This window comes from Antennarius striatus, chromosome 19 (assembly GCF_040054535.1).
Source record: "Antennarius striatus isolate MH-2024 chromosome 19, ASM4005453v1, whole genome shotgun sequence".
NCBI classification, from domain to species: Eukaryota; Metazoa; Chordata; class Actinopteri; order Lophiiformes; family Antennariidae; genus Antennarius; species Antennarius striatus.
In genome coordinates this window covers 12834236-12862111 of record NC_090794.1, presented here as the reverse complement: position 1 = coordinate 12862111, position 27876 = coordinate 12834236, and the positions used below count along the sequence as shown (strand labels likewise).

Here is a 27876-nt window from a genome sequence, read left to right as displayed (position 1 = left end):
TGGAAATTCAGTCCTCCATCTCTCCATCCCAGAAACCAGATGCACAGGACACAATTCAATCCCATCCATCCTTTTTTTTTCCATATTAATGAACCACCCAAATTTGTAATTTCCTAGATGAATAAAAAAAAAAAGCATGATTCACCTGTCATCTGAGAACTGAGGAGAACTGAGAAATGAAATGTCTCCTGAGAAAATATATAAATATTGAAGCGGTCCAGGTTGGCGGACACGCCCTTCAGTGTGGGCGCGGCAGCCGGAGGTCCACGTGTCGGTCCTCCGTGGTCCTCAGTCTCCGTAGGTCGGGGGGGGGGGAAGCAGACGACAGAGTCACGGCTGTGAACTCGAACCTGTCTCCTCCGTGTCACGTTTAGAGGTCCTCCGTCCTCCCTGCGGTTGCGGTGACCGGGGAGGTGGGGGGGGGAAAGCCGCCCACCGGAGAGCAGACGCGCCTCGGGATGGACGCACTCAAGTCCGCCGGTAGAGCCATCATCAAGAGCCCGGGAGTCCCGCGACACACCTGGGGAACTTCTAAGCACGAAAGTGAGTCGGATAATGCGTGTTTACGTGCGTGATGCCGGTCCGGTGTTGTTGAGGCTGTGATCGGTAGAATCCTCCGGGAGGGAGGTGATCGGATGCTGCGGGTGTTGACCGAACGGAGACGAGCTTATTATGGGACCAGTTTATTCTCACTGCCAGTTTGACCTATAGCTGGTTTCACAGAGACCGATGATTAGTCGACTAATCGAACAATCGATATGCATAAATCTTAGTTTTTCAAATAGAATGATTTTTTTTCCTACTTGTTCAATCAGTTTAACTAATTAATGGCTGATTTCAGCTCCTGAAACACTGTAAATCCTGTGACCATTTAGATCAATACATTTAAGACATTATGTATATTATTACATTCGTTAATTAGAAATGATTGTGAGGCATATTTCTCTCTTTGATAAGTGATAATTATGACTGCATGACATTGGACAAAGACTGACATTGGAATATTTTATAAATGAGGCGAGCAGCCAGTCATGTCTGGAAAATGGAAGAAAAAAAATTGTTCAGTCGAACTGGATTTTTTTTTTTTTAAAATGAGTAGAAATGGTGTTTTATCAGACTTCTGAAGGTGTTCGCTTGTGAAGAATGAAAACTGTGAGTTCTGTCCTTTCATGTCAAGCAGCAAAAAGTTGTAGTTTGACAAGAGGTCATTTGTGGAGTTCATTTACCTCAGATTTAATTGACATTTCGTGTTCCGTGATGTGATAATTGCGGATTACACATCATTCTGTCCTACCAGTATGACATACTGTACAGCCTTGTAATTAGTCAGGCAAATAAATACCTGTCAATTAGAGTAATAATTTTTTGTACTGTAAAAGTTATGTACCAGTATTAAGCAAGTTTTATAACCTTATCCTGAAAGCTATTTTTTAAAGAAAAATGTCAGTACTACAATAAACTACACACATCTTAATGTAGATCTTATCTGTAGGGATCACCTTGCAATGACTTGAGATAAATGGATGGATGAATGATGCACCAAACCTTAAATCATCTTTAAATATTAAGTGAATATTCTGCATTATCTACTGTTTATTTCTTAATACTCTGCTCAGGAAATGTCCTGGGTTCCTGCAGGTGGTTGTGTGTGTCTAATGAACGACCCTTCATACCATCATGGCCAGGCAGGGAGTGTTGGGCTGCTGGGTTGTCTGCAGCTGTGTTGTTTCACTGATGTGTGAAGTGTTCTCTCCTGCAGGTACACCGCCTGCAGCCTCCTCACTGACATGAATGCTAGTTTCCTGTTTCTGCCTCATCCTGAGTTCCTGCTTCCTGAATGTTTAACTACTATTAAATGATGATTCATTTCACAGCCAGGAAGGCGTTGTGCTTAGTTTCCCCATTCTTTCAGGAAATGTTCTATAACTTTATTGATTATTGAGTACTGACTGTGGGATGTAAGTTTTCTCATTGGGTTAATGTTTTAGAGAGCATCTAATGACTATGTATGCTTTAGTACTCAAGATGTAAACATTAAGTGGGCGCTTGTCTTAAATCATCAAGGCTGTAAATGGTTGGTGAGCCTAATGCTTCTGACACTGAATTGATTAATGAGGCTCTTTAATATTTCCCTCAGTTCGGCATCACTAACATAATCACATCCATCATTATCACCATGGTGACTTCATGGTGACAGAAGCTGATAATCAAATCATCCACCTGCTCTTTTGAAAGACGTCGTCTGTCACATTGGAAGTTGGAGCCCTCACATTCACTTGTCTTCTCTTGGAATTATGGGATGGAATGACATCGCCAGGAGAGAATGTAGCTTGATTTTCAGTACCTGATGACAGAAGCGGTTTGTGTCTGGGGGTCCAGCAGAGCAGTAAGGCTGGAAGAATGTGAACATAGCGTGAAGAAGCTGTATAGACAGTCAGGGCCACTGCTGATGTCCAGAATCTACCTAACAAGCAATTTGAATAAAGGACAGCATGTGAACGCCAGCGTGTGGCGGTGCGTCAAAGCTGGCTGTCGGAATGCAAATAAGGTGATGTTGCAGCTGTTTGGCACTTTCACACAAATGAGGGGCAAGTTATAAAAGAAGAGATAAAGCATTGGTGTTCCGTCCACTGACCGGAGGAGCAATGGAGCAGAATGTGGATGTTAATTCACCTCATTTAAATAGGTGATTTTAAATTATGGCTAAAACACATCCCCTTAAATCCACTTTTTTCCACATTGTCTATAGAATTAGCTTCCAGTGCAATGATAAGTCAATTTAAGCAATTAATTGTACATTAATTGGAGACCTACCTTACTTTCTCTTCTGTATATTACTGATGTTGAGCGTGCAGTATTTCTGATTTGATTAACTAACAAGTTGTCAGAATGATTGGTATTGTGCAGTAATGAATTGTTAAAATATTGATTACTGCATCTCAAATCTGAATAATAATCTACATTATAGTTAAATTGAGGCCATTCTGTATATTATTATTCCCTTGCAGAGCTATTAACTCCCTTTAGTAGTTAGATTAATGAGGGACATAATATCAGGACATGTCATAATGTAAAATCAGCGTCATCGGTACATTTTGCCGTGCTCAGACTGTGAGATTCTGTCGAACGATTCTGTGTTAAATAAAAGTGTTGCTGCTTGGGTTTAAATGAGGCTGGTAGGAGACAGAACAGCTTCACTGCACCATGACTTGGTTTTGTGTTTCAGGGCTGAACAAGCAAGATTACTTTGGCTCAAACTTGACCTCTCAGACACACAATAGTGGGAACAAAAGATATTGACCAGAGGGCTTGAAATGCAGAAATAATCACAGCAGAATTGTGTTCGCCTCTCTGAAAATGGAGGAGCCTCTGAGTCAGTCACATACAGTATGACCAATCATATTGATAACAAAACTCTCGTACTGGAGTTTATATAGCAATAATACATTTAGCAACATCAGAACGAGTCCTCCTGATGACAAATGAGAACACCAATGGTTTTACATTTGCAGGAAGGCGTTGCAGCATCAAGTCTTTGTGACTTGATGCTGTCACATCAAGTTTATTCAATGCGTGTTACAATTTACTGAATACATGTTTAACAACTCAGTAGATTCATTTATGGGATACAGCTATAGCTTTTAACATAAACGTCTTGTCTCTTGGCTCCATAGATTTGTGCAGTCATGTGGCAGAAGCTACGTAGGCTAGCAGGCAGCTTACCGATGAGGACGTGTAATTTCATTTGGTAAAGGTAAAATACAGTTACTGTGTCAGGTTCTGCTCTCCAGTCAAAAAAAGGGAGTAATTTAATTATAATTCTAACTTTCTGTCATAACTAATAAGATCTATTTCTGGACATGTATGAAGCTGGTCTTCAGTTCTTTGGCCGACAGTTTTGGCTCTTTCCTTGCCTGCCTCGAGGACATTTTTTTGTCATCTGTTGAGGTCAGAGCCACTGGCAAGATGGAAGAGGACACAGCGTGTGCCTGGAGTACCAGCCATCCCTTTGGATCTCATCACAGGGAAGCTTTATGGACCTCTCTGCATGTCAGGAGTCAGGCTCACTGCCCTTGGCTCCAAGGACATCTTCGCTTCAGGGTCTGTATGGATGGAAAATGAGGAAGTAGCTGAATCTAGCAAGTCTGTGTTTAATGTGGATTTAAGACTCTGTTCTGTCGTTATTGTGGTGTAAATATCATAGATAGCTTCTGCTGTGCTGTCATGTCATCAGCATCGAAGAAAAACTGGAAATAATTTTTGTTTAGTTCATGTGTTTCTGTTTTGCACTCCGGCCTTCCTGCTTTGGTGGAATAGACAGAGTTTGCAGTTTGCTGTTCTCTACAGGAGACCTTGATGTAAAATGAGCGGACTGTACCATCATTAGTTTGGACTGGTTGGGAACTCTGACATTGAATACCGCTATGAAGTTCTATTAAAGAGCACAGGGCTCGACTCAATGACATCCCAGAGTTGGTGGTGTCAGTTAACACTATAGCTGCAGGTAGCAATTATTTCTCAGTGGCATTGCACAGATGAGGAGGAAGAGCAGAAATAATGGGAGGACATGGAGGGAATACACCAGATAATTAAAGCAGAAATGCTTTGGGAATAAGAGATGGATAAGGACTGGCATCTGTGTGCAGCAAATTTCATTCCACTGTTTTCAATGTGCTTAAAAGAAAGAGGACAATTTGATGATTGATGATAAATGCAGCATTTTGATTCAGGCTATGATGCCGGATTTCTGTCTGAAATGTTTCCTGAAACAATAAGACTGTGAAGCTCATTTATAAAGATATTCTTCCCAAATAACAGAAAACCTGGTTCCCCAATAATGTTTTTCTCCTAATTTCTAATAAATAATAATCAATAAATAATCTTAAATAAACAAATATTACTCAATATTTCTAATTCTAATCCTAATTTCCCAGTTTGGGGTGAATAAAGTAAATATTTTCTCATATGTCGTAGACCCGTACCTAATGAATATTTATTTGCGTAATCTACTGATTTCTCTTTCAATGGTTTTAAGGAAAAAAAGTCAATAAATTTCCATTTCCATTTCAATATTTAAATTATTTGAATATTTAAATGCAAAGAAAAGTTTGCTATTATGTTAAATACTTATTTTATCTCTATTGGAGAGGTTTAAACCACTGAAAACATTTTGTTAAAATATTCAGGCTTCTGGTTCACACTGGTTGAATTGTAGTACCTGACCTCTAAAAAAAACCCTGTCTGACAGTTGCTTTCTTTCTGTAGCTGCTTTGCACAATATTTGATGGATCCAGGCAACTAAAAGAGAAAAATATTAACCATCAAGTAAAGTATCATCATCTACTTTGACTGCATCTATTCATGTGCTTTCTAAGTTAAATGGTACTGAAGATATTTGTCTTCATATCCTGATGGTTTGAAGCCTCCATTTAGTCATAGGAGAACAATAACTGAATCTTGCACTCACCAGGATCATTTCAGAACACACGCAGCGATATATGCTCTTAGCTGAGCTTCAGTGTATCAGCCAGTGATTAAACTGAGCCCACTTCCCACTGATACGATGCATAATTCACACTCACAAACTCATCATTCTCACCAGACCGAGGCTCCATTAGTGTTGCTAATGAGTTTTCATGGAACACGATTTTACCAAAGTAACCTGTCTAATGCATTTCCTATGAGAAAATTATCAGCAGCTGCCAACATTGAGAGGTTTTATCACATTTATGATTACAATTACTGAAATCCATCATTAGCCCATTCAGCCGGAAAATACATTTATATCACAAATTGTTTAATCTCAAATACATTTAACAATATTAATTATCCATTTTTGCTCAGTTTTAAGAAATGATCAGTATTGATATGATTTTTTTTTGTCGAGAAGCGATCCAGTATCAAACATGTTCTGGATTTCACTCGTCTGCATGTTGTAATCCTGTGGGCTCTATGAGACCCTTTGAGATATGGTGTTGCCTCTGTCATAGATCTGGGTTTAGTCAAAGCTTAGTGGGAGTATTTCTCTCCTTTATTACCCAACAATCATTTTTGTATTAATTCCTTAAACTCCTCAAAACCGTCATAACACAGACACTAGTTTGAATGAGTCTTATTTTGCTTAGAATTTCCTTCACGAACAGCAATAACTTTTATATTGATATTGTTGTGTGCTGTGAAAATTATCCCCCAGAGGACTGAATTTCAACTCAGTATTTATAGCAAATCAATGGAGATTTAATTTCTTTACTGTCGTCTTTCTGTTGCATTTGAAGCTGCAATATTTTCCTCACCGTTGCTCCACATCAGATTCCATATTGATTTTCTTTGTGAGACTTTTGGGGCTTGTGTTATGGCTGTAATGCCCGCAGTACATACAGTATATGCAAGTGCTATAATTAGTTGTTTTTGGTATGTCATGCATTTTTTTGAAGCCTTTGAGGTTATCTAAACTTGTCTTTTCTTTAATATTGTCAGCAATGAGATGAAGTTGTCCTTCACTCCTTTAGTCAAGCATAGACTAAATACACACAAGATTGGCTGAGGCTTGAATCTGTAAGCTGGACTCCAGTAACATTGAATTTGAAAACACAATTAGTGAAGTCTCTGAGACTTGACATTTACAACATTTGAACAATATTTATTTTGAAGCTGTTACTACCAATAAATAATTTCGCTTATCTACCTGATATCGGCATAGGCCAAAAATAACAAAAACTGAATTTTTAAAGCTTTTAAACTGTTAATCGAAATGTGAATCAATGTGTGATTGTTTGCGTTGGAGTTGGAGTGTCAGTGGATCCACATGACTCATTGTTATGCTGTTGTGTTGAGTCTCTCTGGAGGGTTTTTAGCACCAACAAGGTCCCTCGGCTTGAGCTAAGGTGAGTTATACAACAGAGGGGAAACACTGATTTTGTATCTTTGGAGAGATGTCTGTTTATTCTGCAGCAACGACACACACACATGGACAGAAACACACACAACACACACACACACACACACACACACACACACACACACACACACACAATCGAGCCTCCTGTTTCTACATGGAAGGCTCAACATCATTGTTATTTGGTATCAGTTATAGCTTCCTGTGAAATAGGATATGCTGTCACTCCACTGTGACACTCTTTTTGATGATAGTTTCATTTGTCTGTATAATTCAATTTTCGTGTGTGTGTGTGTCTGTGTGTGTGTATGCATAGCAGTCGAACCTGCTCCTCCATTGGAGAGCAAAAATCCCATTTCCGTTTTCAGTGCCTTTGAAAAATTCAAACTCCACGCACTGTTTCTGACACATGGTGTCCTTGTCTGAGCTCAGCAGCAGGAGCCGAGGAACTCACTCCTTAAAATAACTTCGTCATGAAAAATAGAGAATGGAAACCTGCTGTAGCTCAGTGCTGTTCAGAAACACACAGTAATCGTGCTTTTCAGTTTCAAACCAGCACAGAGAAGTTTTCTCATGAGACAAATTGAGATGAGCCGTTGAGTTTCAAACCAGATCTGTGATCTTCTTGATGCTAATCATAAAGACGGGTTATGAGCGACTTAAAAAGCCGTTGCTGCTCTCTTCATGTTTTATTTTAACTTTCACATAAATTAATTCTTAAATTATGCTTGTGAATGCACTGGCCTAATTTTTACTGGGAATACGGGGAACACGATCCCCTCCCTTTTTAATTATATTTATTCCACCCACTGGCTGACACCTGTCACACACTGAAAACCCTGAAAAATACAAATCTGTCTCTTGTGCAGCATTCTTTATAAGTAAGATTGAATATTTTTCAGTTTGTCAAAAAGATGTCGTGAATTTGTGTCATTTATTTATCAGTGGGTGGTTTCTGTGGTTTAGAACGATGTCCATAACTTTTAGTTTAGAAAATTTCTACTAAATTGTAAGATAAATGTTGAACTTAATCTATATTCCAGTGAGTAATTTCTGAACAACAGCGCGGCTCAAGCACTCACATTGATTACCCCTTTAATACCCGCTGATACTCCGGAGACCCTGAGGCCTGCCATTTAAGGTATCCGGCTGACTCTGTCATCCATCAGCGAGCTGGAAGGGTCGAATGTCTTTTCCCCCATTAGAGGGGATTCCTGTGGGAATCCCTCATCTGTTAAAGGGGCGCAGAGACGCATCGCCTCAAATGAGATCAACGGCTCTCAGAGGCAACTTGTTCGCTTTGGTGTGATAATGGATGGGGAGGCTAATGGCTGCTCAAGCAAAGTGTTGTTTTCCTTGCACTCGGCTTGAGAAGGGGGGATGGGAAACACTAAGACGTTATTAAAATCTTTTGTGTGTCACCTCTTTTCCCTTGAATAGAACACAAAATACTGTAAAGAGCATACTTTTGTGTGTTTATCTTGTTCCACCCCTCTTTTAGAGAACATATGGTGAATTTCATGCTGACGTGATGCCATTTGTGCTCCTTGACCTTTCTGCAGAAAAATGTTTTTTATTTATTTCACAATCACAATTTCCTCAGGTTTATTCTTTATTTTTTTAAATTCATTTTTAGCCCAATACAAAGGTATTCTTTCCACCACACAATAATAATACAGTTATGAACATCCACCTTCAGAATGTAATGGGTTATTCCATTGGTTCGCTTAGTCCAGCTACAAAACAGTGATACACAACAGTGATAGAAACACAGCTGCCATGGTGAAGGCAAATATAAACCTACAACAATAATTCATACAATAGAATAAAGCTATTTGTGGTTGATGAAGAAATTGAATTGGGAGCAAGCATACTCCAGGCAGAAAAGATCTGTATCAACAAAGAGAAAATCAAACCCTGTTCGAATCGCTGATGGAAATCCTTCCACGGAGCTCAGCTTTAGGAATCAATGGCTGCAAGGAGAGATTTTCTTCTGTACGGTTGTCGGCATTGTTCAGGCTTTGATGTGTTTCTGCCATGAATTTTACGTTTCCTCTGACTTTATCTCACCCTCATATTTCACAGTCTATAGTTTGTGTCTTTAGCAGTTCAGTCATTTCAATTCCTCTTTCTGTATTTAATTAAAATGTGTAAGTGACGGTAGTAGGAGGAGGAATACAAACAGGCCATTGTTTTGAAAAATGTTTGTTCTTCTCCTCCTTTAAGAACATAAATATTCATTCACCAGATGACAGCTGTCTACATGTGTTCTATAGATGAGCAGTCGCTGCTGAAGCGCTTAATAAAAATGATTTAAGGCACTTTTGAATAATATTTACTGTGCAGGTCACCTCCATTTGTTAAGGCCTCTACTCAGTGATAAACTGTTAGGAGGTTATAAACAGCCTCTCCTCTCACTGTGTTGTGTTTGTTTAATCAGCACATAAGGAAGTAGATAAATGAGTGTTTAATATTTTACTCCACAAAGCCTTCATTTATTACCACAAACAGGAACACAGTTTTATTCACTGTAGTGCTTTCAGATCTGTCATCTCCAGTTTTTCCTTTAGATCCAGAAAACTGAGGATTAATATGAGACAACGGCTGACTGTCTAATATTCTGGTCTAACGCCACAACTCATGCTTTTATGTAGAATGTGTGTCATTCTGCTGACAATAAGATCACCGGCAGAAATGTAGAACCGTTCGTAAACGTGTTATTGATCTATAGTGGTTTTATAGATGCTAATGTCCTGCTGTCAAACATTTCACACATGCAACAAATTCTAGTTATAATTAGGCTGTGTTTTGGACATTTTGCATATATGAAGCCAATAAACACTTTTTTTTTTTTTGCTCTATTTTGGTTTCCATCAACACTTGAAGAAAACATTTTGGACGTCTCTCCATTGTGTTGGCTGCTGGTTGTGATGAGTGAGAAGCTTACTGGAAAGAGGTTACCACCTTCGGTTTTTTCTCCTGAATCTCCTAGGAAAACACTGTCTCTGGATTATACTGGATATTATTTTGAGGTATCGTGGTATCATCGGAGGCACTGCCACTGACTGTTATTGGCAGTGCAAATTTGAGCAGAGTTTTCACTGTGGGATGCCAGATATAAATAGCACAGGAAGGATTTCAGCAACAAAACTCCTCTTCAAACATTGGTGTTGACTCTTAACTGAGGCATGTAAAAATGCATGTCCGTTAAATAAGAGCACAGCTAATCCTGTTTCATTATCCAGATGCTTCTGAAAAAAAACAAAAACAAAAAAACATGCCTCTTAGAGAAGAAGATAAAGCTGTTTTATTGCTGTGAGGACATAGATTTGATCCTTTCTAATTAATGATCTACAGGCCCGGCCGGTGGAAAACGGTTTCTAATGGGAGGCTCGACAGCAGCGGTTTGCATCATAGCTGCAGTCAATGGAGATTATCATCCAGGGCGATGGAGGAAGTTGTGATTGTGGTTTCAGATATCATTTTTTTAATAATGTGCTTATCGGACATACTTTGTCTTTCTTGCTTCCAGGCTCTGATACATTAATACACTTATTTTAATGTAAAATGGACACATTTTTTAAAAATTAATTGTACCTTCACATTTTGCTGACATTGTTAGAAATACTGTAGCAGTTTGCTGAACGTTAAATGAATTCCTCCCTCAATGTACACTAAATAACATCCCATAGCCTGCAGCCGTATAGATTAAGTTAGCAAAACTGGAAATGGGTTAGATTGTAAAATCAATTTCATAAAACAGTCTTTATTTCATAGTAGACTTTTGTTGCGCCTGCAGATTTATTTAATCCTTGGTCATGGTTCAAATATTCTCTTATGCTTCAATTTCTACAGTAAGAATATAAAGCTTCATGATCACAGCCGTTCGACAGCCCCCGTTGGTTTAACTGTTTGTTCACCAGTGTGTGAAGAGAACTCACTTCATCATTGTGATCAGCACTAGAGATGTTGCTTAACAGAAAATCGGTTAATGAGGGCTTGTGATGAAAAGGGGATTATGCGGAACCGTCCGTTTGAGGGAACCACTGGATACCATCGCTGTGTGAATAATATTCTATATTATTATATACCATGAAGTTTTGTATGCATGTATATTAGCCATACATTCTCTTTTCCATACCAAACAGTGATGCTAGTGGTACTACACTTGAGTTCCTGATCATAATAATGGTAGAACATTTTGATTTTTCTTCAAGCGAAGTTTTGCATTCGATTTCGTTTGAACATTGTTCCATTGTTTTCGTATTTGTTCAACCACTGTGTTACAACACCACCTCTGACATGTTAATAGATTCAAAGAAATGGATTAAAACTAATCCTTCCAAAAAGTTACGACAGTCACTTTCATTATTTCTCATATCTTAAGAATAATCTCAGTGTATTCAATACATATCAGACACACCTAGTTTTGATCGATAGAAAATAATTAGCAGCTATTTCAGTGAATTTCAGTAAAACAAAATGTATAGATGTTGTACTATTATTGATATAAATGTCGATTGGGAGCCGTGATGTGATTTCTCACTAAATTTCTCGCTAAAACTCTTGCAATTCTGTCTGTTGACTGAACAGACTCTGACACATTCCTGTTCATTCGTCTTTCTGTCAGTGAGAGGCCAGAAAGATGATGAAACCTTTGAAACGTTCCGACGTGACCTTTAGCGTGTGAGCCGGTGGATGTGAGGTTTAGCTCTGGGATGGGAGGTTTGTGCTCTGCTCCAGCTCAGGGTAATTCCTCTGTCCTTTGAGCACTTCATCCAGTTTGTACTCTTCTTCAGATGCCGAGCCGAGGTGTTCAGTTGTGTGATTGCACATATCACCTCCTCGCTGCTGTTGTGCTGTTTGTATATCCGTGGTTGCTCAGCAACGGCGGTTTCATCCTGTGACAGTCAGCGTTTGAGGAGCAGCTCGTACTAACTGCCTTCAATCCTCCCTTCTATTCTGATCAATATATGTGAGGAGGGGGCTTTACTTTCATTTGGGAGCGGTCTGAGCCAGAGGTACATCAGGTGATCCGGGAGGTGAAGGAGGTGAGTGGAGAAATTGAATTAAGAAGACAGTGAGAAGAGAAAAAGCTTGAAGTGAACGACTTTGCTTCTCTTGGTTCCCCCACAAGGTAGAAAATGAAATCAGGTAAACCCCCCAATACACACACACACACACACACGGAGTCCTAGCCTGCTGTATTCCTTGAATGTGCGCCCTATTTTCCCTTCAAGGTGGTGTCCTAGATTCAAAGTTCCCTCGGATCAGTAAGACAGACGAGGAAATAGATGACATCAAGAAGGATTTATAGGATGGGGGGGTCCCGGTCTGGTCTACAAAGCCTTCTGAATGGTTCCCTGTTTGCATATATTTTTGTTGTAGTTGTTCAAATGGATTCGGACCAAGATAATGTGTGATGCCTCCTGTTTGCCGACCTATAGGCACATATAAAATAAGGAGAGTTTCATTGGTTGGATTCCAGAGCACACACTTCTTCCAGACATTTACTTTGATGAAGGTATCTTGGGGAAATTTAATGGGTGTCCCCCCCCCCCGAATGCCTTTACATGTTCTGTTTTTCCTCTATGGTGCCTGTTTGCATATCTCTGCCCCCCCTGTTTGCGTTAGTAATTAGGCATCAGTGGAAGTGTTTACCCGGGTACGATTACGGCTTGTCACTGCAAATTAAATTACTGTGAGCCGAGCTACAGGAGACAGATGGCGAGCGCTGCATGTAGCTGAAGGCGGGCGGCGCTCATGGCGGCCGTTATACAACAATCAGATCAGCTCCTGTGAAATGCTGCAGTACTCACAGGTTCCTTCAACAGTGTCAAATATTTCCCAGTGCTCAGTATCTCAGGGCAACACTGTTATGACCTATAAGTCCCGGTGCAGCAAAATGTCATTTGGCCACACCTTCATTGTAACGCATTGATTTTTATTGTGTGTCCCACTTGTGAGGCTTTTTTTTTTTTTTTTTGTGAAATTAATGCAATCACAGCATTTTGCTGCAGCGTCCCTGGTGTTTCAGTTTAATAAAGATGCTAACATCATCAGCGTAGCGTCACGCTGCGCCGTCCCTAATCATGTTTTGTGTGCCTTTAAATCACATCACCTTAACACACACATCCTGGCACAGATGGCAAATCCACAGGGCATGAAAAGTAAAAATCACCATTTGGATCCAGTGTTTTCTTTCATACGGTTGGCCTCCATGTGTTCTTATCACTGCTATCGTTCTCAGCCTTTCTGAAGACTCATAGGGTTTATCAAAATTTAAGTACTTCTTCCTTTAAGGGGATAATATATTGGAAACCCTGCAGCATCAACATGGAGCTCTTAAATAATTCATGTGTGTAGCCTGGTGAAGCCACAGTATGGACCATAGTTTACAATCAAGCTGTAAATATCGACATCAAACGTTGGGATGACTTCAATTCTTTTTCCTAGACTTGAACCAGGTTAGAGTTCTCTGTCACTACACCTGTCACGCTTGTCGTTATGGCATCTCCGATGGGGGACTGATAGATCTATTAATCAGAATGTTGCAACACTGTTTTATTTTAAAGACTGGTAGCATTGATTTTCCATCATGTCAAGTGATAACCAGCAATTTGATCACCTGAAATGACGGTAGTAGATTTTTCTGCAACGGTAATCGATACTTACTCCATTACTTAGTTGAAAAGGGATCCATTTTAAAATTATTCAATATTACACGCTACATGCTATAGAAAGTGTGGACTGAAGGCTTGTCAGCTAGCTTGTATTTATTAGTCAAATTAACCCAGTTTTGAAATCCATCCATATATTTATGCTTTTGGAAAGACTGAAATCTCTGTCTGTTTTCCAGCTTTGCTGTTTTGGGGGAGGGGTCTAATAATCGATCACTTTACCCATCAGCGCAAGTAGTTTGGATTTATTACTTTCACCACCCCAAGAAATTTAATTGTAAAATGCTCTTTAGTGTCCTTTTTTATTTTGTTTAATTGTGCTTTTACGTCTTAGAACGACTGATTCCCTTTGTTCTGTCTCTGACCTCCTGCTGGAGTGGGTGGGTCAGTGTGGGGGGGGGGTGGAAGAAAAATGAATAGTTTCCTTGTTGATCGATAAAGGATCAGAGAACCATTCTCACAGAACGCTAACTTTAGTCAGATGGCGGCATTTGTATTGCTTTGACTATTACAGGGGACGATAGGCTGGAACAAAAAATAATTTACCAGCTCAGTGTTTTTCTGTCATGATTCAATCCATAAGAACAGCTCGTTGTGTAACCGCTGTTGAAAAATTTTCAAGTGCAATGATCACGTTTGTGGTAAAAGTAAAGCACAGACAGAAGCAGCGTGTCATTTAATAAACGCTGTCGCTTGTCAGGGCTAACAAAAGTTTAATCTGCTTCCCAAACTCCTGCGGAACAGAACAAACCTATCTCCGAGATAAGAATCGACTTCAGTCCTGGATGAAAACACCCCCCAGTCTCATTGGATAACATCAAATGTGCTGTCTTTTTTCTTAGGCAGCCCCTATAGTGTGATTGAAGATTAGTTAATAATTCAGAGCTGTTGGAAGCAATGTAAGTGACAGTGGTCTGTTCGCCTTTCACAGCTGCACGGGGCTGCCAGTGACAGATGGCTCGGCCCGTGTGGGGGTCTGGTGCCGGTGGAGAGCAGTAGACAGTGTGTGTGTGTGTGTGTGTGTGTGTGTGTGTGTGTGTGTGTGGCTTCCTGTCTGGTCTTCTGTTCGCACTCTTTCAAAATCATTTCTATCAGTTCATCAGATCTGCATGGATTATTTATTTGACTGTCATTATTAGAACAAGTTCATTGTTAACCGAATGCTTTGACATTAAAAGCGGATCATGCTTTATTCTAATGGCCCGTCACAGAATGTGGGGTGTTAGTTATTATGTGTTTGTATCCTGATGTGAAGTTTTGTGCCTCAGTTACACAACTTCAAATTAGTGTCACAATCAGCTCAACCTTTATCCTCGATTTTGTCACCTTGTTTGGCAAAGTGTTGGGACCAACAATTTCCAGAGAAATAGTTGGTCCCAATTTAACTTTGTGTTTGTTTGTTGTTTGTTTGTTTACTGGAATCAAAATTCTCCTACAAGTTTAAGTGTAGGCCCTCTCATTGGTTTGAGGTTTGCATGTGTCATCTATACAGTATTCTTCACACTATAAGGCGCCCTGGACTATAAGGCGCACCTTCAATGAACGCCCTTCTTAAAGCTTTTTTCATATAAAAGGCGCACTGTGGGTTTTTGAGAAAATTAAAGGCTTTTAGGTGCGTCTGTCTTACTATGGTGCGGAAAATACTGTAGTGCTTTGCTTGCACATTTGGTTCTGAGTGAAGGTAACAACACATTAGGTAGAGTATTGAATTAAATCAATCAGCAGACAGTATTTCAGATTAAATGGGCCGGAGGCTCCATTTCATTTCAAGATCTCTATTTCTTTCAAGGAGATCTTTCCTGATGTAAAGAATCTGCCGGCTGTAGATATCTGTGTGGATGAATAGATTGACAATCACATTTCTGTAAATCTGATTATATATACTCTTTAGTTTTAAACTTTATTTGTCATATAAAATGTATTTTGAATATAATTTCAAATATATATTTTCTGTTGTCCTGTCTTTGTCCTTCCAGAGCTACCAGAGAACTGGACAGACACCAAGGAGACTCTGTTGGAGGGGATGGTGTTCAATGTGAAGTACCTGGGCATGACTCTGGTGGGCCAGCCCAAAGGAGAGGACATGGCCTCGGCTGCGATTCGCAGGATTGTTGCCATGGTGAGTAGTCGGTCCCAGCCTACCTTGATTAATGTAGTCAGAGTGACTTTGAATTTTTACAACCACTGCTGGACAAAGCTTGTTTACTGCATAACTAACGTGAAATCCAGTACATTCTGTGTGTAATAGTGCTAATAATGGCAGCAATGTTTCATGCAAGGTCGACACCTTCAGCGTCACATTCATCGGTGTGTTTTGTGTCCATGATGGATGTAGATTCTGGACTCCGTCCTAATCACCCAGACCAGTGGTCGTGGGTCGATGTTCAAGTTAGCCTGCAGGACAGACAGCCCGTTGAATGTTCATAATGTTCAGCTACCTACTCAGTCACAAGGTGCACTCAGTGTCATTCATACTTCATTTGAAGCAACCGAGTTTAAGCGTCTGGTACGTCGATACAGTCGGGTTACGTTTACAACCGATGATGTGATCACATCCAAACACAGCTGCTAAACAAGGATCATCACATGTGTAGCAGTGTTTGTCGAACAGCGAGGCATGCTGGGAGTTTTATCACCAGTGTAGAATCCAGTCAGTATAAAATACTGTGAGCAGAACCGGCGCATGAAAGTGAATCTCCAGACAAAACCTCTAATTATCTGTTTTTATGCACCCACCTTGTACTTCATATTCGCGTTTCCTCCTCTTGTTTTTACTTTGCGTCTGCACGCGGGCCTTTTTCACCAACCAGACTGCGTGATCAATCATTAGCAAGGGTTTTTCTCTGCAGAGAGAAGAGCCTAATCGTAAAGCTCCCCACTTCTCAATCAGAGTACGAACCAAACGTAATTGCACGATTAAGATTCAATTGATTCCTGCTCGGTTGTCTCTTGTCTGTTCCCTTGGAAACCAATCAAGCTGAATGAGATTATAGAATACGTTTGCGACATTTTCATTTGCCACATGCTTCAGTCAGACATGATAAGGGCAGACATTGGGAGCGTGGTGTATCTCCAGCTGACAGACTGATTTCTGCCTTGTGGCACAACAACGGCAGAAAATATAGACATTAGCACTTCCTGTGGGACGCAGCACCCGATGTCAGCCGTGTAGGAAAGGAATTACTTTCTTTAATTTCCCCTCTTTCTCTACGATGTTCCTTCTCAATCCCGGCTCTGATTCTGAAACTGAACTGAGCTCATTTGTTAGTTAATGGCGCGCTAAAGAGGCCGTCGCCCCCCCCCCCGTCCTCGCTGACTGCAAGCTCAGCTCGATGGACGTGTTTCTGAAACTCCAGATGGAGCCGAGCAGCAGGGCGTTCGGTGACCGCCGACTCGACCTCGAGGAGTCACAGCAGCCCCACCACCACCACCACCACCCCCACTCTGTCACCTCATATCAATGTCCTACGTTTCTGCCTCTTTTATGCTTTCCAGCTTTGCTCACATTTGTGTTTTGTTGTTGTTTCATCAAACGTAACGTCCTGTATTTACGTCACAGTGACCGGTACGCCCCGTCTGTACCTGTGTTTCATTCTCCCGCCCACAGGCCAGAGCCAGCGCGAAGAAGTTTCGAAAAGTAACGCTGACAGTGTCACCAAAAGGAATCATCATCACAGACACAGAGACGGCCGACCTCATAGAAGACGTCTCCATATACAGGTAACTCAGCACTCAGCTGAGGACTTCCGTTGATTTTATTGATCCCTTCACATTTACTCTAGCGCCACCATGAGGCTTTTCCCACAAGCCTCATGGTGGTTATATTCTTTCATTATAGCCAAACTTTCTCCAAACAGAAGACATTCAGGTTTACTTTTTAACCTCTGCGAACATGTCCTCTGACACCCACCTGGCTTGAAACCCCCTCTGTTCTCAGCTTCCTTTTAGCCATTTTTGGTTATTAGAACTATAAGCATGGTTCTAATCGTAAATAAATATCCAGGGGGCCATCGATAATTCATTCGTGGGGCAGATCATTGAACTTTTACCGTACACTCATAGCATGTAAAATGTGTGCATTTCATAAATAGCAGTGAGCTTTTAAAGACATCAGACAAAGCAATATGGACTGTACAATTTAAATATTCATTTAGACATTCCAAATCTCTCTTTGTAATAACTGGTTCATCACCATTGCTGGTTGGCTCATCTGATTGGTGAAGAACGGATCACGTCTATGTAGGTCACTTTCCTGTCTGTCCTCTGCTTTCCTTCTCCATCATTAAACCAAAGCAGTTTTCAGCTCAGAGCTGTTGAGTCTCATGTTTAATCAGTTCTCCCAGAAACCAATAATGGAGGGCAGGAGCTCCAGAATGTCGCCGGGGGTGGGTGGGTGTGGGTGGGGGGTCTGTTCCGGTCTCTGTGTGTCACTGCACAACAAGCATTTTCAGCACTAGCGGAAGGTTTCATTCATCCAAATCAATTGTGTGTGTGTGTGTGTGTGTGTGTGTGTGTGTGTGTGTGTGTGTGTGTGTGTGTGTGTGTGTGTGTGTGTGTGTGTGTGTGTGTATGGGTTTGGTTACGGAGTTCCACGGGGGGAAACTGACCTGCATACATTGGCAAAAAAACTACTGTCCTGTGGGACATACAGTGTGCAACTGTGACACTTTCTATATATTTTAATACAGATGCGGAACAAGTATTAAATCAAGACTTTGAATACAGATAACATATTCTAAGCAAGTCAAAATGAAGAAGCGTGTTTAAAGCTGAGTGACACGTTTGTGATGACGCTGCTGGACCCTCCTGCACTCATGTTTGTATTCATGTCCGCATGTTTTTAATGACTTCTTCTTGTGACAATCTCAAATAATGATGAAGTCTGCTGAGTGTCGGATAGCTGAACTGTTTTTATCAACAATAAACGCCGTGTGTGTGCGTGTGTGTGTGTGTGTGTGTGTGTGTGTGTGTGTGTGTGTGTGTGTGTGTGTGTGTGTGTGTGTGTGTGTGTGTGTGTCCTCCTGATCCATTTTATCAGCAGCAGCAGACCACAGACCAGGAGAAGCATCCTCAGCTATGATCCCCCCCCCCCTCCACACACACACACACACACACACACACACACACACACACACACACTCCTTCTGACAATGTGGAGAGATTTTTTCTTTGTTCGTTTTTTTTTTCCTGCTCATATTAACATAAACACATCTCCACACGCAGGAATACACACCAGTAAGTGGCCGCACGCTGAGCTTAGGTTCGATTGAGGATGAGGCCCCACCCCCATCGCCCCCTCATTACAGCCTCCTCATCTTTTTGCCCCCTCCTTTCATATGACTTACTATAGTTGCACATAATCCACTGATGGTCCAGGAAGTGAGGGGTGAAAGAAAGTGGAGTGTAAGAGAATGGATCAGATCAGTCAATATAATGTGAAGAAGAAATGAAGAATAAAAGATTTAAATGCACAGAGTGTGCATTAAATCTGTGTGTTTGTGTGAGCGTGTGTGTGTGTGTACACATAGTGAGTGTACACATGATAGGGCATTTAAATAATGACCTCATCCAGTGAGTGTGTGTGTGTTAATGTGTTGTAGACTTCATTGTGCATTCAGACTTGCTTGAAGTGAAACATCTTCCCTGAAGCTGAAGCTTTATGAGTTTAGAAGCTAGAGAGGAAGATGTTTTACATCACTGTGGAAGTGAGTTCTTTTAGCCATAACCTTCCATTCCTATCCGAACCACACACACACACACACACACACACACACACACACACACACACACACACACACACACACACATACACAAACCCAAAGCCATCCACACAAAACAATACGTTCATCCTTTATCATTAGGATCGGTGTGTATGAAGGTATCCGGCAACATCCAGGCAGCGACACCGGCATCAGTGTGAGGTGTGTAGTTCCTCTCTGGACGACTGATTTATATTTTCAACAGTAGTTCTCAGTGATCACCAGCATAGTCAGTCTGTAAAAACACTTGGAAATATAAGAAACAAGCAGGAAGCTTTCTTCAACAATAAAATTCAGTTTTTCAGTCTTGCATAAATGTTGGAAGTGGAAGAAAAAAACACTTGATTGTTTTGTTAAAGAGCAAACCTGCTGACTGCGAGGCTTTGATGCGTGGAGTTCACGCTGTAAATATTTCAATATTTCTATTGATATTCCGTCTCACAAACACCGGCGCTGCACGGCGAGGAGATGAAAGGATGTGGTCCACAGAGCCCCCATGGAGACGTGATGCAGACTGACAGCTCAGCTCCTGTTTTCAACCTGACAGTAAAAACTCTCTGATGCTGTCGGCTAATTATGTTTTTCTGTTGTTGTGTCAAGACGAAGGTCTGTTTTGTGAATATGATCCATTGTGTGGATGCGTCAGTGGCGCCAATTAATATTCTTCTTTTGTACCAAGGATTTGTTGTGATGGGCCCTTGGTTTGCTCACATATTCATCACACTTAATGCTCTGGATTCTTGCTGAAAAGATAAATTGTTATATTTATAATCACTACATGACGTGCTGTTGGTTAATTATTCACATTACTGGATGCTGCTTAATAACCAAGATGACACTCAGTGAAGTCACTCTTTCATTAAAGTAAACCCTTACCCAAAACCTAATCAACCAAACAGAATTTTTTTTTATGAAAAGCTGTCCTGGAGTTTATTTTGATGAAATTGCGAAAAAGCAATTTTTATGCATGAGTAAATAATTGATGGATCTGCCTGTGGCTACACCAATATGGTGGTTTTTAGAGTTGATCAGTTCTGTGTGTCTGCTTATATGAATGGTGATTCCAGTCGTGTTTTTGGACGTGGTTTAGTTGTAAGTGCACTTATTTATTTCAGAGGTTTTGTTTCATCTCCAAGTTTTATTTTCCATCTGACACCAGTTATTTAGAACTTTTATAAAACTCTATCAAGTTTACGATTAAATCATTTATTTGAAGTTAATGTTATTACATTCTCCTCTGTTTTATTATGTCATCTAAATCACATCAACACAAAATACGTGACCATTTCTAGAGTTAGTGAGTTGATTAGTTTTGACTGTGCTGCTCTGCATATGGAACATTGTAGGATGAATAATTTATTACTTTAGTAGTTAATAGTATAAATAATATAATTAGAAAATCAATTAAAAGTTAGACGTTCCCTGAAGTTATATTCAGGTTGTGCATAAAATCTTTAGAAGGTCAAAACATTGTCAAAATTATGATAGTGAAGTTTGTATGGAGTCGTTACATCACTCTTGTTTTCTAAACTAAAATAGGTCGATGCTTTCAACTTTTTCACTCCTCATTTTTATGCAATTAAAAAAGCAAATATAAGTTAGAGCACAGAGAGGGAGGGGGGCTATTGAGCTGGGTGTCCTGGGCATTGCAATGTGGGTCAGGCATCGGCAGTGAAATCCAGCAAAGCAATCTTAAGAGGAGAATCTGAAGGCTGCATGTTTAATATTAAAAAATAACTTCATTTTTAATGACTCTCTTGAAGTGGGAAGCGGACGAGCGACTGCCACTCTGTAATAACAGCGGAATAAATAGAGACCCACTCAACCTGACTGCATTCTTATGGTGTGCTTCCTCATTTGTGATGATGAGCTGCATGCAGAAACACTGATTATCTGAGTCTAATTGGGATGAGATGCTGTTCTAGTCAGAGATAACAACAACTTTGGCCCCTTGAGTTCTGTGCCTGACATGAGAGTCAAGCTAATCTTGTCCTCCCATGCCTTCCTTATATCAAAGGTTGCTTAAATTAACATCAAAGTGCATCTCTCTCTCTCTTTGAGGCTCGATTTGCACGTCTCTTCAGGGCAACAAACATGATGGGCATGTCCGGTTAAGGTAACAACCTCAGATGGAAGCACAGGATCGATCCGGCCTCTAAAAGCCTGCAAGAAACGCCGCAAACAAAAACACGTTGCTTTTCTTTGCTTCACTCCTGTGAACCCATGCAAGCTTTCGTAAGACTCACAATGGATTGTTGGGGTCCATCTGGATTTGCTTTAGATAACCATTGAAAATCCTCTGGTCACAGCTGTCACATCTGCAGACTTAGGTTTGCTCGATGTGAGATCCAGAAGAGATTCGACATGATTGCTGGAGATGAGGTGGAGATCGTTACAGTGGAGATTATTTTCTAATCTATTTCCCACTGACAGTAGAATTTTAGATATTTCAGTAGAATTTATTCTGAAACCATCAGAGTTCTCTTCAGAAATGAAGTTTTCTCTTATTGATATTTCATTTTTACTTAATTTCTTTTGCCTCTCTGTAGCGGTCGATGTTCTCCAGAGATAAATAGGGCAAACGTAACTTCACTCCAATGAAGTGAACAAGACAACACAAAATTGGTGCAGATTGCTCCATTATCAACACATGATTGACATTAGCCTAAAGGCTTGACTCCGCAGTAGCCATAAATTTCACACTTAATGTTTATATGAAATTGCTTTAGCGGTGAAGGGCTTGAAGAATCTCCCATGAATGTCACTGCTGCTCATCTGTCCCCAGCTGTGGGACCTAAATCAGCATAAAATTCATTACAAACACACACACACCCCCCACCGCCCTCCCATATGATTGCTTTTCTTATGCATATGCAAAAAAGTCTGAGCGCAAAAGCAACGTTATGGCATAAATTGACAGGTACTCAGTGGAGTAATATGAAGTTCAGTTCTGCAGCTGCTGCATGTTGTCTTTTATTTTTCACCTGTGTAAAAGCATCCTAGTTAAATAAAGGAATTCATTCACATTAAAACACTTTTTCTTTTGTCTTCCCTTGCAGAATTTCGTACTGCACAGCAGATAAAACTCAGGACAAGGTGTTCGCTTATGTTTCCCAGAGTCAGTTCAACGAGACGCTGGAGTGTCACGCTTTTCTCTGTCAAAAGAAGAAGATTGTGAGTGTGAACAGTACATTAAAGTATGTAATTTATTCTACAGGATGGAACAAGTAGAAACACAGATGGTGTGTGGCGCCACCTTGTGGAGGTTAAAGTGTGCCATTCTTTTCTGTTTCCATTAATGCAAATTAGGGGTAAAAGTCAAGTAGATACAGGAATGATCTAAAATAAACTTTTAAATTTATTAACAAATGTTCTTTGTTTTTATTCCGGTGTTATTCCTCCTATCCTTGTCTCTCTGCAGGCTGAGGCTGTGACGTTAACGGTAGCCCAGGCCTTTAAAATAGCCCTCGATCTTTGGGAGATTGCTCAGGAAGGTGAGTTTACTGAACTGAAGGGAGGGCGAAATCGGGACGGATTAGTGCAAACTTCACTTCTTATATGTAGGAAAAAGTCTCATTCTAAACGAGACTAGTTTTGTCTTTCAAATCAGGCCGGCAGGAGAGATAGAGTTTGATTCATAAGTAAAATGCTTCACATGCCAAGTCTACCATATAAATGACACACAACTGGATCTGCATGTAAAGTAGCTACTTAGACTGAATTATGAATATCTAAATGTTAAAGTATTTGTATATACAGGAGCATTTGGTGCTATATTCTATTTTAAAAAACAGCTTTTATTCTGTCTGCAGACAAAAACAGGAAGGCCAGGACCTGCTGCTCCTGTGCTGCCAGCAAAGCCCAGACAGAGACAACCGACACACCAGTGGGTGGGTAACTTTGGCTGTCTTCATCTCTCTGCACACACACACACACACACAAACACACACACACACACACACACACACACACACACACACACACACACACACACACACACACACACACACACACACACACACACACACACACACACATACATACTTACACATTGAAACAGAGTCATTTTATTTGTCACACTGTGCTCACTGTGCTCAGGTGCTCCCTCCTTACCTCCCTTAAGGATAAAGTCTTTAAATGGAGATCTTCTTCTTCACCAGGTTAATACATAAAGTAAACACCAGCTCCCACTGTGGATCATATAAAATCCAATGTCACTGGTCATGTCACTCAAACTCAGCTGATTATCCAGTGAACTAATCAGGAGGAAACGCTTCACGTTCATTTCATCATCAGCTGTCAGTCATTCCGGTCGGTCTTCCATTCCTCCTTGTTTCTATGGAAACGAGTTTTTAATGAAGGATGTTTTTGAATAAAGGTCAACTTTGATTTATTGATCACAAAAGTAAGAATATTTTGTAATGTTAGAGCACCTTAATGGAACCCATGAGTCGGTATTTAAGCTCTGCAGGATTAAAATCCGTCAGACTTCATGATCCTCAAACACCTGAAACCGCCTCGGTCGTGCACTTTGCCTTGAAACTTGTAATTTCATAGTTTAGAATCACCTCTCTCTTGCACAGGAAGGACAAATCTCTAATTATACACCACTCATTAGTCATTCATGGGGGAAGTAGGTTTTAAGTTCTCTCCAGTGGCCGTGGCATTTATAGGTCAAAATGTTTTCCACTCCTCAGGTCTGCAAAATGAGACTGAAACAGTTTGATGTTATGCGAGAACTGACTTCTCCAGTTTCTTTCAATTAAAATCTCCCCTCCTGAGTGTCCTGAGGATAGAGAGAATGTGATGTGAATGCCTCCGGGAACTCTGGAGGAGCTCAGAGACGTACATGATGAAGGTTTAGGGAGCTGCTGCACAGAAACACCTTTTTCTCTACTTCTTCCCCCTGTTGATGTCTAAACCTTGCCCACCATCTCCCTCAGACCCAGAGCCTCAGAGGCCCGTTGTGACGGAGGAGAAGCTCCGGAGGCCCTTCTTCTCCACTTCACTCAGCCTGCCGTCACCAAGGAGCAACCCGACTCGAAGGCGACCGATCAAACACGACTCCTGGGTAGGTCATGTCATTTTTTAAAAAAGAATTCATGACACCAACGCTGGTATTGTGTCATAGGTGTGTAAGTACTTGAAATAATAAGTATCATAGGAAGATAAGGTCACATAAGCCTTACACCAGCTATTGTATTTTTAAAATTATTACCTTTCTTCTCTTTCTACAGCACTGCATGTGTAGTTTACATAGTTTACTATCAGGACTGGCAATAAATATATGAGGTTCAAATTTACAGACATTGAAACAGTCCTCATGCTAGGTTTGTGGTATTTCCCACCCAACCATGCGGAGCGTCAACCAAACCATGACATACGATTATTGCGGTACATTTTTTATTGTCTCCTGAATCAAAATTCCCCCTGCAACACAATTCCACAGCTCAACAAAACAAAGTTCAATATTATTGTCTTGACGGATGATTTATACAACTCTCAGATTCCCTGAGCTTATATCCTGACAGCCTTGAGTCACAGCCTCCAATGACACTGAAGACTCTGACTCTCCCTGAACCGACCTCCTGACGACTGCAGACGGAGACAGTCATGGAGACATTTAGACATCACTCATACATTGATTATTTCCACATGTGGTGTAAATAACTGCAAATATGTGCGATGCGGATTAAACGTCGCCATCCTGATCTGCACTTTCACTTTTGTGCCACTAGGTGGCACCACAACCATTAGAAAGTCTCTCCTACATTGCAACGCCCACACAAAAATCATGGAGATCATTGCTGTACATTTCTCTGATAATATTCCTCACCAATAGCAGAAAAAGGTATCATCAGATGGTCTAGATCGATCCTTTAGTGTCCTCATGTTGTTGTTTTTAATGGTTGCGTCTTTACCTCTCACTGGGTTTGATACGATATGGTAACGACTGAATGATGTTTCCTTAGTTTCCCTTAAATTTTAGAATGCAACTTGATTTGATCGCTTGCTTTCCCACTAGTGCAGGAAAATGAGGGCAAAATGGTGCGTTAATTCTTTTATTTAAGTCACGAGATATTACCATAAGTTCATTTTTTATTGTGATATGTTTACCACGGCTGGAATAACAAGTACATAAGAATGTGGAGCGTACTGTGTTTAATTCTTCATCTCATTAAATCATTTGTGTCCCTTGAATAAAATAAGCTCAGACAGCTGACTCAGTGAATACCCAGTGGGGCCTGAAAACACACGAGCAGCAGGATTGTAATTTGCCGTTATTCATGTGTGTATTGATTCATACTGTTTATTCCAACAGGACGTGGAGGATGGACTCGACGACGCCTTCTCAAGGTAACCTTTGCAAATAAAGGCCTCAGATCTACTGAACAATGAAAACATATGAGAAAAGAATGAAAGCATGTGAGATTGCTCCAGCACACAAATATATTAATTTTACTGTCAGGAAAACAAATATATGGATCCAGTGTTCTGGTGATGCCATTTCCAAGTGGAGCTAGACCATCTTTTATTGCTATGCAGCAGCGATGGTAGTTGTGCGGAGGTTGATGGTCACCTGTCAGATAGAAAAACCTTCCTGTGACACATAGACTGACGTGGAGGTCTATAAAAATTCACACAAACACAGAGAGGCAAACAATCCCCATGCAAAAACATAACCTCACGTCCACGCCAATGGAGGGAGGCAGAAAGTATGCAAACAACCAACTCAAGGTCGGGCCGTGTTGTGCCGCTTTTGTTTGGGTTTCTTTTTGTTTTTCAATGATTGTTGTCAAATTAAAATTCTTCGACCATTGAAGTTTTAGAAAATGACTGGAGTTCTTCATTTGGTGATCTACCTCAATGGTAGAGCACACGCTTTGCATGTGTGCTGCCCAGGGGTCAATCCCCAGCATCTGTAGCCCTACAGGTTCACAAGCCAGTCTCAACTGTAGGCCGGACCCAAAATGCAGAGCATTACAGCAGGAAGGGCATCCAGCATAAAAAACTTTGCCGAACAAATGTGAGCGTTCATCCAAATAAATAAAAAATTGGAAAAAGGGTGACACACTTTGGCAACAGTGCTTCATAGGAAAAGGTTTTGATTGATAGAACAAGCAAAAGAGAGTTTTTTTCCTCTCTCTCTCATGTCTCAAGCGACACCCAGTAGTGAGCATGCAGTTCTCTACCCAAAGTCCAGCTCCATGGATTTATTCGGCAGCAGGAGGATTGATAAGCGTCAGAAAAAATGTCAGGATGAAGAAGAAAACATCCGTCAATATCAGAACTATGTTTGATGAGAGGCTGCAGCTGATGACACATTGATGGAGAAGCTGAAGGAACGGATTGGAGTAAAGTGGCTGAGCGGCTGTGGGCGAGAAGCCATCAAACTCCCAGACACCTGGTTCACCATCAGCTGCATTTAGACAGGATGGAATCAAACATTTTCTTGTATTTTCCGTTTGTAAATAAACGATTATCATATGATGCCATCCTTGCTCTGAGGGGCTTGAATAGTTCTTTTCATCTCAATCTTTTTATGTGTATGATGAAACACATGTGATGTGAGATGCCTGCTGGTTTGCATCTCTTTGCCTTTTCTTCGATCTTAGCCTTTATGGTGAGTAATATCATAGTTTTCCTCTGTTTCCTACCTGGAATGCAGCAACATGGAAGCAGAGGAGATGGACACAGGTGAGAAGTTCAATACATTTTGTTCTTCCTGTTATTCCTCTTCCTTACATTTAGAAAGTTCATTCTTTCCTAAAGCCAGACACACAAGTGGTTCTCAGTGGTTTTAAAGACCCTTTTTTTTTTCTTTTGAAAAAATCTAAGTACGTCCTTTAATTTGTGGAAGTCTAAACTCTCGTTCTTTTGTCATTAAGATGTGTGTTGTGTGTTCAGTCACTGTGACAACCCCCATCCGTTCCTGTTCTCCTCTCAGCGTTAAACATTTGCTCATCCATGGAACTGATGATAAACATTTACGGCCTCTGACCTCTAAAGATCTTTCACTCTGCTTCTTTCAGACTGGACGAGTCCAGCTCCAAATCCATCGATGACAATGCAGCTCTGAGTTCCCAAGAGGTCATGGAGAATCTGTTGCTACTTTGAATTTGAGTAAAATCACCCAGACAATAACTTCTCAACCTGCAGCGCAACAGACTAAAGACGAATACCGAACCACAGACCCACGTCACTTCAACAGGGACCGGAGGAAAGGAGGCCTGTCAGTGCTCTAATCCAATCAGAGAGGTTCTGGTCCATCTCCAGCAGGTACTGCAGAGAAGCCAGAATGAATATCCTGACATTATAAACTGTTGTTCTTGTTACCACCTTCCTGTTCAACACACTTCACTCAGTGTAAACAGTGATGGCTGCATTCAAAACCCTACAAACTGCCAGGTAAACTAGAACTACTGAGCACATTTCTATAAAAGAAGTTCCAGCATCATATTGTGGACACTTTTTGCTTTATCAAATCTAAATTACAAAAACATTCTTTCAAACTGGTTCCTTGTGTACATTCTGATGAAGA

The 27876-nt window shown here is 40.7% G+C and overlaps 1 protein-coding gene across 1 annotated transcript; it reads left to right on the top strand.

Moving 5' to 3' along the window:
- Nucleotides 1-430: 430 nt before the first annotated feature.
- si:dkey-71h2.2 (low density lipoprotein receptor adapter protein 1) lies at nucleotides 431-27876 on the top strand. Its single transcript, XM_068342883.1, has 9 exons — nucleotides 431-543; nucleotides 15552-15694; nucleotides 17183-17295; nucleotides 22394-22508; nucleotides 22756-22828; nucleotides 23147-23224; nucleotides 24278-24405; nucleotides 25657-25691; nucleotides 27368-27876. The coding sequence occupies exons 1-9, from the start codon at nucleotides 459-461 to the stop codon at nucleotides 27450-27452; spliced, it is 855 nt and encodes a 284-aa protein (XP_068198984.1). The 5' UTR covers nucleotides 431-458; the 3' UTR covers nucleotides 27453-27876.

Bases quoted from the DNA above. Each gene is read 5' to 3' on its own strand.
- si:dkey-71h2.2 (XM_068342883.1), top strand. From the start codon at position 459: ATGGACGCACTCAAGTCCGCCGGTAGAGCCATCATCAAGAGCCCGGGA. The intron at 15,695-17,182 runs GTGAGTAGTCGG...TCCCGCCCACAG, and splicing joins TTCGCAGGATTGTTGCCATG to GCCAGAGCCAGCGCGAAGAA. The intron at 25,692-27,367 runs GTAACCTTTGCA...TGCTTCTTTCAG, and splicing joins CTCGACGACGCCTTCTCAAG to ACTGGACGAGTCCAGCTCCA.